This window comes from Lissotriton vulgaris, chromosome 5 (genome assembly GCF_964263255.1).
Source record: "Lissotriton vulgaris chromosome 5, aLisVul1.2, whole genome shotgun sequence".
Lineage (NCBI taxonomy): Eukaryota > Metazoa > Chordata > Amphibia > Caudata > Salamandridae > Lissotriton > Lissotriton vulgaris.
The window spans coordinates 431,107,128-431,124,827 of record NC_141693.1 but is presented as its reverse complement, the minus strand read 5'-3'; the positions used below and the strand labels follow the sequence as shown (position 1 = coordinate 431,124,827).

The 17,700-nt window shown below is 43.2% G+C and overlaps 1 protein-coding gene across 2 annotated transcripts in view; it reads right to left on the bottom strand.

Moving 5' to 3' along the window:
- Nucleotides 1-17,700, bottom strand: part of ERLIN1 (ER lipid raft associated 1) — a 219,853-nt gene that overhangs the window by 116,328 nt on the left and 85,825 nt on the right. For both annotated transcript variants that reach the window (XM_086921840.1, XM_086921839.1), the window contains 4 exons: nt 14,565-14,626; nt 12,357-12,482; nt 11,345-11,418; nt 3,161-3,219 (listed from right to left, as the gene is read on the bottom strand). In XM_086921840.1, coding sequence (XP_086777966.1) covers nt 3,161-3,219; nt 11,345-11,418; nt 12,357-12,482; nt 14,565-14,626 — 321 coding nt within the window. The remainder of the gene's footprint in view (nt 1-3,160; nt 3,220-11,344; nt 11,419-12,356; nt 12,483-14,564; nt 14,627-17,700) is intronic.

Below are 17,700 nucleotides of genomic sequence, written 5' to 3'. Positions count from 1 at the left end.
TCACTCAGGGTAGAGTCATTCTTGGCCCTGTGAGCAGCCAGCTGGCCCCTCGGGCCACTACAGGAAGGCTGGATGTATGCTTCGCAGAGGAAGAAAGGTCTGCTGGGTTAACCCAACATCGCTTGGCGGTGTACCAAAAAGGTGGAGGAGGGTAGCAGTTGCCCTGGTGTTGGAGTGTAATCTAGGTTAGGCGTGGCCCCCCTTTTTCTTCCATTTCCATGTGGTGGACTCCAAGGCAGTCCCTCGTGGCCGCTGGAGAGCCATCAGCGGTGCTTGTGCACTCAGTCTATGATGCCTGTAGGTAGGGGGTCCTGCCTTTCTCCAGTAGGCTCTGGTGGGAAGGCAGGTGGTCTCCATCTCATGATGGCTCCTATGTGGCAAGCCCGAGGCTAGTGTGCAGGTTGACTCAGATGATGCATCTCCTTGGGGTGGGTGTCATCTTCAAGTGTGAAGCACCAGTGCTGCATTTTAAAAGGGTGTTGTGGGGGTTGGGGGGTTTGGCGATCAATGAGGTGCCTAATTGCGGGTCACAGGTGCCCAGGTCTCACCTGGGAGTGCGTTAGCATTGGGGCATGCAGCAGCTTCATGTGAAGCAGGATGGCAAGTAAGCAGGCGCGGTGCCTACCCATTATAGTGGGTTATAATAGTGCTCGTCTTGTGCCAGGTCTATGGTCCATCCATCTGGAGCAGATGTTCAGGCTGTTGGTCAGCAGGTATGGGGTCTGTGACTCTTCTTTGAGCAGTAGCGGGCCAACAGCTTGTCTCCAACTGTAGTGTGGTCAGCTCAGGCCTCTCATTGTCTAGGCGGCCGTCACCATGTTGGGGAGGGCGGCTGCAGCAGAAGGGCCAGTGAGACCCCAGTTAACTTGTAACAGGTGTGCAGGCTTTCGGCTTGGCTTCCACCATTCAGGAGCGGGAGCAGCAACGTTTCTTGCGGCCAGTGTATGCGATGGGTTGCAATCCAGGCCATCCCATTCCCAATGGTTCTATGCAGCTGCCGCCACGCTGCTGCAGGAGGGCTAGGGAGACCTCCCCCCCAGCTGGCTGGCTGATCTGTCACCAGTAGGCAGACATGCGCACTACCTCTTCTAGAGATGCTCCACCATAGAGTATCAGCTTTCCAGTTGCTTGTCGGCCGCCGGGACTGCTGGCTCTCAGGCGTATTATTCAGAGCTGTTCAGAGGAGCTCCTGTTCATCTGCCATATTGGACAAGCCCCGCCGCCTTGCTTTGTTTAGAGGTGGGGAAATTGATTTATCCTCGACAGAATTGCCACCGCTGGCACTACCATCAGAAAGACCTTTGTAGTGGGCCAACTGCCACACAATTAGGAGTTCCATGGCACCAGAAGCCCATCCAAATTTGGTGCAAAGTGGTCAATGAAATCTTTTCCCTGTCTATGTCCCCCATGGGTGGCATGGCGGTCTTGGCTAAGGGAATTTATAAATGAAACCCAGATGTTGGGGATAAAGTCCCAGCATGTCAGGGGCTTGGAGTCTACATTTTTCTAGTTGAAAGGCCGTGAGTTGGGGGTTAAAAAAATGCCTGCCGGTTCATCATGCCACAGTGACAAAGCAGGATCAGTGAAGCCATGTCTGGTCATTTTACATCTACTTGTAGTTATAGTGGCAGAGTGTAAAGCGTATTGACTTAAGAAAAGCTTAAAGGTGGTTTATTTCCCATTTACTGATGGCAGTTCAAACCTATTTTGGTGATGTATACAGCCACTATACAGCCTGCATTGACATAATCGAGGGACAACAGACACATTCTGATAGGGGTTTTATTGTCAATGTTAATAGGCAACCTTCGTCTTCTTGTCTAAAGGACAAAGTAAATGAGGCATAATTTCTGCATACATTTAGTGCATGATTCACCACAAATGTGAGTGGAGACCCATTGTTTGGAGCGCTTCACTTATTCATATCCTGTCCTGTATATAAATGTATAATATTAAAGAATAACCCATAATGGGGGGTTAAGACTCAGAAATATAAATGTTAATCATTTGTGAAATGAAATGAAATGAAAGCAGGATTTGTATAGCGCATGGCTGCCCGAGAGCGTCCCAGCGCTGAGATTGCATATACAGCTGAGGGGAGGAAGAGGGGGGGGTCAAAGGGTCAAGGAAGGAGAGAGGAGTTTTATTGTGGGAAGAGGTGTGTTTTGAGTAGTTTTCGGAACTTTTTTGTAGCATACCGCTTCTTCCAACTTAGATGTTCTGTTGGTGTGACCTCCAGAGTAATGGTCATCATACTTGAGGTTGTTATATAAAGCATTTAAATGTCTAACAATTTAGAGTACACCAGAGAAAACTATTAAAATAATAAAAAATAGAAGAAAAGGGACATGGTCAAGAAGATGGGAAGATATCAAAGCACAACTAGGATGTTAAACATCGTCCCATAATAGAGCAAGAAGATAGCAACACACTTCAAAAGGCAGGGTGAGAAGACATGTAACCACACGATTATGAGATATCACAAGGAATAGGTTGATAAGATTGTATTCCCTAAGAGAAGTAAAAGGTGAATTCCTCTACACAACGAATCTGTATGACGGGATACCTCTCCACAAATAAACAGGATGAGGAGACGACCCATCACAAGGGAATAGTTTGAGAAAAGGCCTGTCCACGATGAGGCAAAATTATGGATGCTCCTCCAAATGGCGGACTAGGGAATGCCCTTCGGCAAAAAGGCATAACCATGGGATACCAGCCTTATGTGAAACCTCTCGACAAGGGATGAGAAGAAGAGGTGATTCACCCTCTCCCCTCCCACCAGGTCAGGGCCAGAAGCCTACCCCGAAAAATTAGGATGAGGAATAAGTGGTCTACCTTTTATATATGAGAAAATTCAGACTCATTTCCCTTTTAAGCCCAAGTTTGCCAAACTTAAAGTCAAAGGGCCAATGACCTAAACAACTGTGAAAAGCCCTACAGCCCCCAAAGTCTACTTTAAACTTGATTAATCAGTTGTCACTCAAATGATAACCAGGGAAGACAGCCCCAAAAGCACAAGGAGGCAGCAACAATGTTCTGCCACGTTACTGAGGTGGCTCCAATATCACAACCAAGGACAACAATCTACTGCTGTTTACGGTACAGGACCAAAGCTCAATATGAACATCGTTACACATGTCATTGTTGGTGTACTTACATTAACTCAAAGTTTCTTCGTATGGATTCTGGAATTTTAGGCTTTGTCACACGAACAGCCTAGGAAAGGGAACTAAGTTAATTTGCATTCAACTTAGGGCACATGAAAAAAAATATTGAAAAGTCAAAAAAAAAAAGCATAAACATGCTGTTTTCTTTCCTTAAAGAGTTAACTTTTTCAATTTCTTCAAGCACAAGGACTAGCCTCACCACCACCAAGGATGCAAGAGAATGTATTTGGATAGTGTATGACAACATGCTAACTTTTGATCAACAACCAGCAACTATGTAGAAAATATATCTGTTAGGAGCTAACTAGTAGGACAAAGTTTCTAGATCACAGAAAATGGATACCAGAAAGAACACTACACGAAGTAAGGCTTGAGTTCACATAAATGTTGATGTGCAGTGTAATTTTCTAGAAATGTGCACCACACATGCGCACACCTCCAAAATGACATGGGTGCTTTTTTCCCTTGTTAGTTGACAATATGAGTTAGATCGGTAACTAAAAATAAAATAAAACATGTATTATTTTTTTTAAGTGGGCATGCATGTTTTTTAAAGGGATTGAGCAGGCACCACTTGAGCGCCTGCAGGCACCACTTGAGTGCCTGCATACACCATTGAGCGTGAGGCACTAGCATGATGGAGAAGGCAAACAGATCCAGAAGAAGGACTTCTGGTCCAGTTACAAAAAAGTTACCACCGCAATATTTGTAGGACACGAGCGGCGTATTACACTACAGAGATTGAGAACAGTCATAATGCCTCCAAAACCATTTTTAGAATACTAAAAGAGCTCAGCGCCAAGAAAACGATGGACAATCCCAATACTTCACCTACACTTTGCGATAACATGGCGTCTTTTTTAATGGACAAAATCAAGAAAATCTATAGTACCTTCCCAGCGACTCCCCACCTCACTCCTTCAGTGGATCCGAATAGGCCCAATCTCTCTAATATTCCGGCACTTAGCCAAGAAGACTTCCTCAAACTCTGTAATAAAATTAAGTCAGGTTCACCCGCAGACCCCCTTAAACCTGAACTATTTAGAGGCAGACTGGACCGTACTTGGCCCCCTTAGAGATATTGTAAACCTGTCCTTCTCTACTGCCAATATACCCACGAGATGGAAGCAAGCCTGGGTCTCACCCATCATAAAAAAGCCCACGCTAGACCCTACCTTACCCGAAAACTTCAGGCCCATATCACTCCTCCCATGGCCAGCCAAAGTAGCGAAAGCCCATGTTAATTCCATCTTGACCAAGCACCTGACGTCTAATTCCATTCTGGACAGGTCCAAACATGGCTTCCGTGCCGATCATAGCACCGAGACAGCCCTCTTAAGTGTGACAGAACACCTCCGGACTATATTAGATTCAGGCGGAACGGCAGCACTGATTCTTTTAGATCTCAGTGCTGCCTTCGACACGGTGTCACACAAGGTATTGTTGTTCAGGCTGGAGGAGGTAGGATCACAGGGCTAGGCCTCAGCTGGTTCAAAGCTTTTTTGTCAGGCAGACCTTTCAGAGTCTCCACACCTCCTTTTCTCTCTAAAGAATGCCCCATTGAGAGGGTGTGCCCCAGGGGCCGGCCCTCAGCCCTACCCTGTTCAATGTGTACGTCCAAACTCTGGCAGAAGTAGCCAGGAGACATGGACTGTCACTTGTGTCTTACGCTGACGACACCCAGCTAGTAGTGGCATTGAAAGATGAAAGCGGTCTCAGCGTACAGAATTTTAAACAGACACTCGTCGACATCACCAGCTGGATGACGGCAAACTACCTCCAGCTCAACGCCGGCAAAACGGAGGTCTTGCTGGTGGGCAAAGAGACAACTGACTGGGGGAATAGCTGGTGGCCAGAGACCCTCGGCCAACCACCCGAGCCTAAAGAATGTGTAAAAAACCTGGGAGTCTGGGTGGACTCTGCCCTGAACTTCACCCACCACACTAAGCAAGTGGCTGCCACCCGTTTTGGAATTTTACGAAATCTCAGGCTGATTTTAAAATTCTTCGACCACCAAACCCGCCAACTGGTGGTTCAGTCAGCCATCCTCTCGGGCTGGACTACGCTAGCTCCCTTCTGTTAGGGGCAAACCTAGTAGAGAAATCTAGACTCAAGGGAGTCCAGAATGCCATCGCCAGAGCTTTGACCGGCCTCCCCAGCCATAAGTCAGTGACCACTGTACTTACGAAACTCCACTGGCTTCCCGTGGGAAAAAGGATCCACTTTAAAACCTTATGCCTAGCATTTAAAATCCTGAAAACTGCCTCTCCCCCATGGTATGTCCACTTCTCTCATCCTACGTTCCCCGACGCACTTTGCGCTGAGGGACAGAATCTAGCTGCAGTGCCCCGCATTAAATTAGCCAGGATGGGTGGCCGTTCATTCAGATACCTTGCGGCAAAGCTCTGGAATGAACTCCCAACTCAAATACGGGGAATGAAGGATCTGCTATCCTTCAGAAAAGCTAAAAAAACTCATCTCTTTTGTTAGTTTGTAATATCTTCAACATATTCTTTCAGCATCTCTTCCCTCTCAGTTTCATGCAGCCAGTGCCTGGACACCCCTTGGCTGGGGCAGCCGTGCGCTATACAAGCTCATATAACATAACAAAGACATGGTCTCTTACAAAATATCTGGAATATAACTCGCATGTTCTGATTCTGCCAGAGAGGCAGGAAGGACTTAAGGGAAAGAAAGTGTGTTCAGTAACACTTCAGTGAACAGCAGTGGTTGATAGGGTTGGAAGTACAAATTGGATAGGCTGACATTAAAACTCCAGGTCGAACAACAGGGAGACGCTTTACTAAAGGTGGTTGCTGTAGCCAGTGTGCCCTCAGTAGTCAGTCTTTGAGGTACAGAAATAGAGAGACCGCAACCGACGAAGATGAGCCATCAAAACAGACATCAGTTTTGTGAACATACAAGGCGTTTTTTTCAGTCCAGTCGGTAGGCAAAAGTATGTGTCCAGCAGGTCAACTGACACCATCAAGTCACAATGTGGCAGACCCAGCTACACCTGAACTAATGACAGCACCTTAAACTTCTCCTTATGGAGAAATGTGTTCAGAAGGGGCAGGTACAGAATGGGACGAGGTATTGTCTTTTCTTGGGAAGGAGAAAAATTTGAGAAAAGCATCTTTGCTATATACGTGGTTACCAACACCAGCTTTACAGTGAAAGAAGCTCCTGCTGTAAAATGCAAGTGTAATCCTTGAAGATGGCTGAGAAATGGTTAGTGGGGAGTTCTGATAAGAAAGCGACCAGCGGTTCATAGTGATGAACTGCCATCATTTGAAATGATAGGACACCCTTCTCTCTCAAAAAAGGGTAGCAGGTGCTTCTTCAAGGGAGGACTAAAGAAGTTTAACCGTGTTTGCTGAGGGAGAGGAAGACAACTGCTGCTTCCCTCTGCCTGTTGAGCCATCCAATGCGATTTGTACACAGTGTAGAGGGTGTGGTTGTTCCAATGGGTGCAGAGATGGGTGGTGTCACTGAAAGGGTATGGTCTGGGAGTAGCTCCAGAATTTACATTACTGTTGATGAAATTCTCTTGCTGAGGAGTCCAGGCCCAAAGGCTAAGAAGGGGCCTGCCATTGTTGAAAGTGCTCCAGAGCCAAATCAGCCTCATCGCCAACGTGGTAGGAGCAATCAAAGGCATATTACTTAAAGATGTCTTATGAAATAATAGTCGAGAATATCCAGAGGTTTCAGTGGATGGCAACTGACAAATCCATATAATGTGCCACCAAGTCAACCAGAGGGGAGTATTTGCCTTGCTGCATCCTGTCCATCACACCAACCTTCTCAAAATGTTAATGGAAATATTCATTGGGGTTAGTAACAACAAAGTACCCATTTTCGTTGAAGCAGGGAGTATTGGGCCAAAAGGCAAGAAGCATTTGTTGAGTGAGACTCCCGAAGAGCGTACTTTTGTCCCATTTCCTTCAACTCTATACAGTGGAGATTTTGTTTCGAAGATGAAAACGTCTGCACCACAAGGCTCTCAGAAGACAGGGGGTCTCTCAAAAAGGTTGGATCCTCAGGATCAGGATGACATAACCCATCTTAGCAGTAGAGGGTTTCAGGAGGTCAGATTATTACAAGCTACTAAAATGAGGTCCCATTGGGGGATCATCAAATGGCAGCAAGGGTGCAGTAGCGGAGGCAATAATCTGCAGAATCTCAGTGAAAAGATTCAACTTGATTTCTTCTACAATGCAAGGACCGCAGTGGCTTTGCCCAGAACTTCAGTAAAAGTAACCACCACTTCATCAGCTGTCCCACAAGAACAATCTTGATCAACATCCATCAGGCAATTTTTCCAATGCACCTAGCATTGTAAAGGGGTAACTAGTGGCCCACATCAATGTTCATAAAGGGAGGTAGAGACTAGCTTTGCTGATCCATCATCATCATAAATCGTAGGGGGGTATCTGAATTGGATCCGATTTAGATCAAAAATGTTCTCCCATCCTATTATGGGATTAGTCAGAATGCAAGGGCAGGAGTATCACATATACCAGCAATTGCTGTGTCTTCCGTCTAGATCTGACGAAGATAGACAACATCCTTGAAAAAACCACCAAATCAAGAGATTGATCGAAAGTGGCATAGGTTGCACTGAAGGCAGAGTCAACAACAGCACCTATGCCACAACCGCCCAAAAATGACTAATGAGGAATCGGGAGGGAATAGTGCAAACGTGGATTTCAAAGGTGAGTTCAAAGGCGCTTGAATGGCAAAAATTAAACTTCTGTAAATACAACATTAACTGGTCTCCGTACGCATAGCAGCTACATACCATTTTGGTCAAATGTGTAAAACATTTGATATTAATATTTCCAATCAGCCGAAATAAAGCAGTTCTTTTAAAAGGCTGCCTCAATTTGGAAAAGGTTTGCATCACACACAATCCTAATGCAGCCATTACGTGCCGCCGCTCCCCCCCCATTTCACTAAATGGAAACAAGGTAATCAAACAAGCAGATAGTGCTGTGTCATGTGACCCCAGGTGGCTCTTCCTTAATTTGTACAAAACCAGGCTTAAAAACCTCTACCAACTTTGGTCCCTCCCTTCCAGAGCCTTTGCCCTATTTAGGGTAGGATAATGCGGCCTGCAATAGTCTTACTAACCCTGGCTGAACTCGCAGTATTCGACTATCTGCGCTTTGTTCAAGTTGTCTGTACACATATGAAGAGCCTCCAAGGGAATCTAAAGGGCTCTTGCCTAATAGGATACACACCTATCCATCATTTTACATATTTTTATATCACCGTCACCTTTGTGTTTGCAGTGATCATGTCCGTCAAATGATGGGGCATTCTGAATGAACACAAGCAAGAATTTACAACTTGAACGCATTGTGTTTCTTATGTCTGTCATTTTAATTGTTTATCAGGCACCATTTTTTTATATAGGTTTCAGAAAGGCACTAACATATCTCCATTGTGAGAAATTCCTTCTTTACAAAACCATGAGATACATTTCCTCTTGACATCTATGGACATTTTTTAAGTTACTTTCATAACTCCAAACACCCCCCCCCCCCCCTCCACCACCAGTGTGTAGATTAGGGAAATACTTGTAGTGCTGAAGAATGGACTGCAACCTGTTACGGGCATAAGAGGCAAAAAAACATGTAAACATGCATTTGAACCAAGGATTTGTAGTTATTGCGATGGGTTCATTTCATAGTATTTGACCCTTATGTACGCTTTTAATAATAATTAATAAGACACAACCGTTTGCCCACAGCAAATTATAAACCTATTACTAAATCTACCACCCTCCCAACACCTCAGATAAGGGAACTATTTCATTGTTTGAAAATACCAAATACTGACATCAAAAGATCCCCACAAGTACTGCAACGCACACCCAGGGAGGAGCATGACCCGATGAAAAAGCATTCCACTTCGGTGGGTAAGGGTCAGTGCATCCTATAAAAGAATGCCCTCTGTGACCAATTTCACTTTATATACCACAGTGTTGAGTCCATGAAGCCACAGAATAATATATAAATAACCTGGATGGTGCCATTCCAGTGAGATAGATCTATCTAGCTATCTATCTATCTATACACACACACACACACACACACACACACACACACACACACACACACACACACACACACCTACATTCTTCCCCCCTCCCTCCCCCCAGCGCAGAGCCGGTTGGAGGGCTCCTTGAGGCCCGAAAGCCTGCCATAGGGAGTCATCCAGTTGCAGAGCAGTAGTAATACTTATCTCTGATTCGGAAGTCAAAGTACAGGGTGTGGAGCAGAAGTGCCAGCTGGATCATTTACCTTTGAACTTAAAAAGACGCTGGAAGACATAGGGATTTCTCCTGCAACTTGAAAGCATAGCTGTGCTGCTTTCCCTGACATCAGGCTTAGTCCAAGACAGTAACGAGTTTGCCAAGGTGTACACTGTCACAGGATTTAGAAATGTGATGCGGCCAAAGACACCAAAAGTAGTTGTTGTGATATTGAGAAATTGATATTGGTTGGCCAAAAGAGCATCAATATTTAAAACATAAAAGCTTTGGAGGAGACAGTGTACCCTAAATACTGCATTATTAAAACATTACAGCAAAGTTCCAAGGAGAGCAACCTCAGGCAAGCCGTGTCACAGGGAATAAGAGTAGGGGGCAACAGACGTCCGTGCTCTGGGATGGCACCTTGTGGGTTCCATGATGCCGGTTAAGAAGGACACAGAGCTGGTGCAGATTATCCATTGCTTCTTAGTTACTCAGGAGAGCGTTATAGTTTCCGAATCCAGTCTGACCTCTGGTAGGATTCGCGAGGAATATGCAGGTAAAAGTACTTGTCAGAAATAAAGTTACAAGAGTTGACCCCACTACAGCCACCTAGGAAACATCACCATTCAAGCCAGTGCTATAGACAATCTAGTGCCAAGTATATAAACAGTCCAAAATGAATCTGGGTCATATACTGGTCTTGATAGATTTGAGCGCCTTTGGGTTTTCTCAGTGCATCATAATGTCAACCGCTAACTTTGTGTCCATGCTAATAGTTCTATTATCTTCTGAAGGTATAGCAGATACTGCACATAGGGTTTAATGTGCATTATTTACTGTGTCATAAAGTATCAGAGTCGGACACCTACCACTGACTGAGGTATGCCTGGACAGCTCGACTTCTAGTTTAATATCAGTAATTGCAATGTTATTGAAGGACCATTCACGTTGGTGATAAACTACAGTACCCACAAATTATACAATGCAGTACATTCTGAGGACATCAAGTAAAAGTCTTCCCCCACCAGCAGCCCCTCAGAGAAATTTAGAGGCCAGGGCTGCAAGCCTCTGGTTGTGGGCTGTCAATCTCTCAACTATGGGTAGAGAATGCGGTTTTCCCAGGATGTCCACTTAAACTTCTAGCAAACCCTACCTGAAAGGAAAATGGTTCTGCAAAGTCTGCTTCAGTAAAAAGAGAATTTAGATTAAAATTACAGAACCGGTCTTCACATTAGAAAATGATTACTATCTTTCTCTACCAAGGGGAGAGCAACAACTTTAAAACATGCAGGGTTAAGATACTAACTGATGGCCCATTAGTGGTGCTGAATCATGAAGGGCCAGAACATTAAGGGAGAGTCTCTTCCCTCTAGCTTTTAACCTTGAGTAAAGGAATAAATCTTTACAGCTGATCTTTACAATCATTTTCTTATTGAAACTGAATGGAAGACTAGACAAAAACAGTACTCTGGAGTGATTGAAGGAGAGTTCCACCAATAGATAATCAGCACCGAGAGGGGAAGCCCGTTAGGAGATCTAAATCAAAAGTTTTTCAAATTAGGTAAACAAAACTAAAAGTAGCTATCGTCCCAAAAATATCTTAACAAAAGAAAATCCTACAATAAGATCAAGAATTAATAGAGCTGGCGCGAATTCCCACCACCCTAAAAAAACGGTTGAGGAGGACTTGAGAGTGTATGATTCTTCCTGATCTCCAAAACACACTCTGCATGCTACTCTGTAAACATGGTGTCACAAGAACATAAAACACACATTTTGGGTTCTGGCTTTAAACAAGGGGCTTTCTTAAAAACGCTTTAGCCTCTCCATTTAACCCTTGCTGACAAGGCTATACATTAAACAAACAATATACCAGCACATATTTGCAAGTATTGAACAACTTAATTCTTACCTGTATGGTGAGACCAGGGGCCATGACATTGAGCTCCTTCTGTAGCGACTGCTTAAGATTCTCATCAATCTGATCTGTTCCAGGATAAACAAAAGGCTAAAGTGAATTGCATTTACAATAGCAGTGCTTTACTGAGCCAGATCAATAGAAGACACAAATACAGTAAGTCTAAACCAAAGAAAAGATAAACTCCTCAATCAGGTCAACTGTCATCTTTAGCTATAATGGGCCTTCACAAAAAAAGACTATTCACATATAATATCAGGAAGGGAAGATACAGTACAGCGGATACCTGCAAAGTAAGGCATGAAGAAAAACCAATGTTAAAAGTGCCCTATGTCCGCGTAAAGGGAAATTAGTGTGTTTAAATGGGCAACAGATGTATTCTTTCCCATTATCCAATCATCTTTAATTGCAATGCATATGCCACTTCTAAAATAAAATCCAGGATTGCTAAGCTACCAGAAAAGGTAAGGTACACACGATAAACAAAATGTCGATCCATCAAATTCTAGAATCGAGACCAGTAGCAAAAGAGAGCAAGCACAGAACAGCCCCAGAAGCTCTGCACATGCCAAAGATTAAAGCTGATATGCTCTCAAAGTGTATGAAATAGGTGAGCTGTGAAATGTAAGCTTCTGGTAAAGAAGTGATTAGTGAAGGGATTAGATCTAAACAGAGAAGCACTAAGGAAAGTGGTAAGGGAACGACCCTCTAACACAGAATCCAATGTCTTCCAGGAGCAAAGATCAGGGAGCTTTCCTTTACGTGCTGGGACATGGTAAGGCGTAGAGATTAGGGAAGAGGTAGGGATGTGAGGTGTGTGTGTGTGTGTTGGTGTTTGGAGTGTGTGAGAGCATGTAAAGGTGGCAAATGCAGGGTCCCTGGGACTGTAGGGCTTTGAAGGGTCATCTAGTGTTCCCATGCAATGTTTTAGGAGCCAGAAGAGGTACCACCACCACGGGTTTGGTTGAAGAGAGACCTTGATTTCCATTCTTCTTTCTGCCCTTACCAAAAAGCTCAATGTACACCTCCTGAAGTGTGTGCGCGCTGCAGAACTGGTTCAATTCATGATGAATCTTGTTGAAGATTAGAGTCTTATCGTAGTCAGCTGTGTAATTCCTCACCACATCATACACTATAGGAAAAAACAGAAGAGCAATTACTCAACCTTAACACTGATTTACAAAGCTGCCTCAGGTGTCACTTTACTGGAATCATCCCATCAGAAGGTCACTGTACGATCAACTGGATCTTCAGAGATTCCATTTCAGAGACCCCATGGGTTAACACTGTCCTTCAGCAAAGTCACATTGGTCACTGGCCATAAACCAGCTGTAGGAAGTTCAGCCACACTGTAAATGCTGCTTCAAGTAGGGTCTGCTTTGTAATGCCCAGTTTCCAACCAGTGCTGCAGGAAGGTCACTGTAGTAGTTACTCACTTAACAGCACTCTTTCACAGGATAACTTTTGCTGTATATATTACAGGAAGGTTGTTCAATAGTATACTCTTGCTGAATGCAGTAGTTTTTAATGTTTTTTCAAATGTAATACTGAACACAATTATCTGAATGTAGTAGTTATTTCAGGGTACCAATACCGCTAAACACATCACACCAGTAGCGCAATTTCAGGGGTCAGTTACACAGAAGAAAACAATCTTGACAAGCCAACACAGGTGCATCTTTTACGGAACAGCTCATCTGTGGTAACAAACTATGAATATGCTACTTTTGGATGGTGGTTTGGATGTTCAGTTCCACAGCCATTACAGTTTTTCAGGCATCGGAAGCCCAGCACAAATGGGAGACACACTGATGGATCGATAAGATTCTTGATTAGAGGAGTAAGGACTTATCTTGAGGTGGTCAATGGTTACTGGGCAGTGTCCGGTGTGGGTACTGTTGTTCACAAAGATGTCATACTAATGTATACTTATTTTAGGCAATGGGTTCTCTCACGATACCAAGCCCAAAAGTGTTACAAAATTCAGTAGAGCCCATTAATCAAAACTAAAAATGGCAATTAAAATATGCACACACAAATAAGGAGCCCATGTGCTGAGCTTGAACTAGGGTGCCAATAAGACATCTGTCAAGGCCTCATTGAAAGACAGGAGGGATTCCGAGGAGGAGATACCCGCCTGCAGGACCTCTGTCAAGAGGTTAGGTCTTGACTTCCACTGAAGGTTCAGGTCCTTAGCAGCCCTTCTCACCACCATAGCATATGAAGTTCCCTCCTCCGTAATCACGGCAGGAGGGAGAAAGCAGGCCAGAATCTGGAGAGATATCCTGTCCATTGGACTCACCTAACTCCTCATACCAGTCCACTATGTGCTCAGGCTGGTCTTGTAACGGGTCCAGCAACCCCTCCCAATCTTCCTTCATTAGTAGCCCTTCAAAATAGGGCTGAGGAACCAACCTGCAGAGGCCGGGGCAGGTCACAGTGGCACGGCAAGCACCAGTCTGGATCCACCACCGGATCTAATGGAGAGCACCAGTGCGGAACATGATGGAGCACCCTCTGAGCCTCCTGGGCCAGAAGACTGCCAGGAGGGTCAGGTCGCCCAAATATGAGGCACATTAGTCATAAAATTCTTTTGGCAGGGCGGGGGTCACTTCAACTCCTGGAAAGACAGGAAGCGCAGAGCCGACCCAGAAGAAGGTTCCGCAGAATGAGGAAATGAGCATCAAGACTCCACCATCACATCAGCTGACAGGCAGGGAGACGCTGAAGTACAATTCGACTTCTTGTGCTTTTATGCCCTTTACCTGTCCGACCAGACGACTTTGAGTGAGAGAATGAGGACTCAGGGAGCAGTACACAGACCTTCCTCTCGACCACCTACTGACATGCAAGGGTACTGCTTTAAGAAAAGTCTTCCGGGTGCAGTCTGATGCCTGGGAAATTTAAAGTTAAACAATCTGCTGCTAGATTTCTTGATCAGCTACTCAGTTTTTTGTACAACGTTCTCTAAAGGCTAGTCATTCATATAGGTAGAGGGGAAAGGTTGGAACAGCATTCCACAACCATATCTCCTGAGATCTCTGTGAGAGCTGTCTAATACAGAGTCCATGATGCAGCTTACCCCTTGTTCCGAGTGATTAGAATCAAACTTGATCTTGACAAAATGGCTGTCCCTGGGAGCACAATACACAACAATGTGGAGACCCACCACAATATGAAGTCAGACAAGAGCTAGAGGACAAATTTCACTTACCTGCAGATGGGGTTAACATGTTCACCACCTCAATTCGGTCGAAGTAAATCATGACGCCACCACTGAGGAAGGAAAGGCAAAAATGAAGAGCTCTGGGGATTGGAGGCTAGGAGGTCAGGAGAAAGGGGGAGTAGGCAGGAAAATAAATGCAACAGATGATGAGAAGTGATCTCAACCTGTTGTAGAACATCAGTGACCACGGGATACCATGCAAAGTGCAAACACAAATATACGGAAGGCTCCCATCCGCACTTAAAGCCAAAGTACAATTGAACTGGTCTACCATCAGAGGTGTAAGGAGAGGAAGCAGCCTAAATATGGTGCTTAAATTAAGCTCTAGGTTGCTGACTGTTCTACAACTACCTGTGCACTAGACTAATTGACCTCAAAGAGCATATTTGTGTGAAAAGTGGAAGGAAACCTCAGGATCATATAGCCAAGGAAAAATGTATTCGAGGACCACAGTGTAGATACTTCATTATAATCTTACAGAAGGATAAACAAATTGACATCAAGCAACAAAATAGAAGAGTTGGATATCAATGCTGGGCTTTAAACATTTATGTTAAAAATGTATTAGAAGGTAAATGCTGAAACTCAATTTCAAAAGAATGCAACATACAAATAATAGATATACTAAAGATAGACAAACAAGACATAAAAAAGGAGCACACCCCAGGATTCCTTTACATATATTTAATTATGTAAAGTAAATCAGTAAAAAGTTAAGAAATAGGTGAATAAAGGTCCATCAGTACGAGGTGAACATCATCATCTGACCCGCCTCAATCTTGAGCCACAGAGCAAAATCTTAAAACAAATGATTTAGCGGAAGGTTTAGAGCCAAAAAAATTTAAGAACCACTCACTATTTTATTAGATGTTGAAAAAGCAATCAATAGAGTTTCCTGGGTGTTACTTTGCAAAGCATCTTAATTTTATTAAATGGATTCACACTTTGTACCAATCGCCCAACGCTCATATGTGAGCTAATGGCAATCTCTCATTCACACTCTACCTACTAGGGTACCAGACTAGAGTTCCTACATTCCCCAGCTTTTTTTGCATTATATAGGGAACAAAACTTCTTACTGAAATTTTAAAATACCCCACTTTTAGTGGTATATGCTGATGATTAGCAATTTTTGCTCATACATTAACTCCTACATTAGGTATTGTACACCAAATAGCAGAATAATTTGGTAAAGCACCAGGATTAACTCAATACTAGCAAAACAAATAGTCTTTACTGGAGGGCAAGAGAAGAATATATACAAGTTATTCAATCTGCAAAATCTAGGGATTATGTTAGTTTAAGTAAAACTGTGATTTAAATATTATCTAAATCGATTCCATTCAACAAAGAGATAGAAAAATGAAAGAATGTTTCAATTTCGCTAGTAAGGCAGTATTACCCCAATTAAAATGAATATCCTTACTACATTTTTAGATCTTTTATGGGCTCTTCCAATGTAAACTGTGGATATTATATAAGAAACTAGATTCAACTTTAGACTTATTTGCCACAGCAAAACAAGCTTGCAGATCTTTAAAGTCACTCAAATTAACCCTTTCTAGAGGCAAGTAGATACTCCTGACTGGAGATGAAACTACTGGGCTAGCATGGGCAAACAGTTGAGATATATGTATGTAACCAATATGTTTTCTGGGTACGGTTTGATAACTTATCAAAACAGAATACAAAGTAGTCCACAAGGTAATTTCTGACCCAAAAGTCTTATTAAAGAAAGACAACCCAAAGGAAAATCCACAATTTACGAATAGATTGGCATGAGTTGAAGCAATAGGTCAACATTTCTGACAGTCATTCACAAAACCCATAAATTATTTTTTTCTGCAAGTGCTTTGAGCTAGGGATTACCGAATTAGGAAATTTATCGAATTTACAAATGCCAAAATGTTTTTCATTCTTACAAAGTTCACAGTCACTGCAAGCTTTACTAAAACTTGTGCCAGTTTGGCACTATATCCTGAAACAGGAACTAACCTTAAATTGCTACTCTAACAGCACAACAGTTTTAGAATGGATATTTGGTTAGAATTCTACATCTATAGCTGGCCTATTTATGTTAATCATACAAATTGAACCTGGTGATCTGCTACAATGGGCAGACAAATGGACCATCTGAATTTGCACATCTATTATTCAAGGTCAAATATACTCACTAAAAACTATAAAACTATAAAATCATTTCACCAAGTAGAATAAATAGTAAAGCATCCCAGACGCACTTCACTCTTGCTAAATTTGCCAAATCGTATAATCAAACTAAATCACGTCCATGCTGCCCTGTACATCATCTAAAGCTTTACATAGGTTTGTCACATGTCCAATCTTATATGAATTTGGGATCTCCATCTTTCACAACTATATGATACACCTTTAACGCAAATAAAACGCGATCCTAGCACTATTTTGTTAGGCATCAATATGGAAGCCTTTTACCTTTGAACGGTTGTTCAATTACTTATAGCAATGAAATTGAAAAGGAATACTATACCTACCCATTTTGAATGGAGAGAAGACAATGAAACATTTGAAACAGATCACCTAATAGCTGCACTAAGAGGAACGTCATAGAAATGTAGTCAAAGATGCAATAAACTGATTACCTACCTGAACATTTCACATGACCTTCCCTTTTGTTTATTTATGCCCTATCCTACTGTTAAGCCTTGCGTGTACTGGTTTGGTATTTCATTCTTTCTACTTCTGGTCCAGTCACTCTGTAAAGTTACCAAATTCTGTCAAGACCTTTAACGTATCAAGAAAGGATTACTTACCCAGTAAGCATCTGTTCTTGGCATGAAGAGCTGGAGATTCACATGCTTTGCATTTTCCGGCCATCTTGTGTTTGGTCCGAATGTTTGCAAGTTGTTTTTATTCTTTCCTAGTCATGAGGTAAGGTGACTCCTCCTTTCGGTGATGGTGCGCATGGGCATCGACTCCATTCTTAGATTGTTTTCCCGCAAGAGGGTGAGAATGGAGTAAAGAAGTGTAGTACAGAGGTGTCCAATGCGTATGTAATGTAAATAATGTAAAACTCCAATAACTACAGGTGCCCGGAGAGGTGGGAAGGCACATGTGAATCTACTGCTCTACATGTCAAGAACAG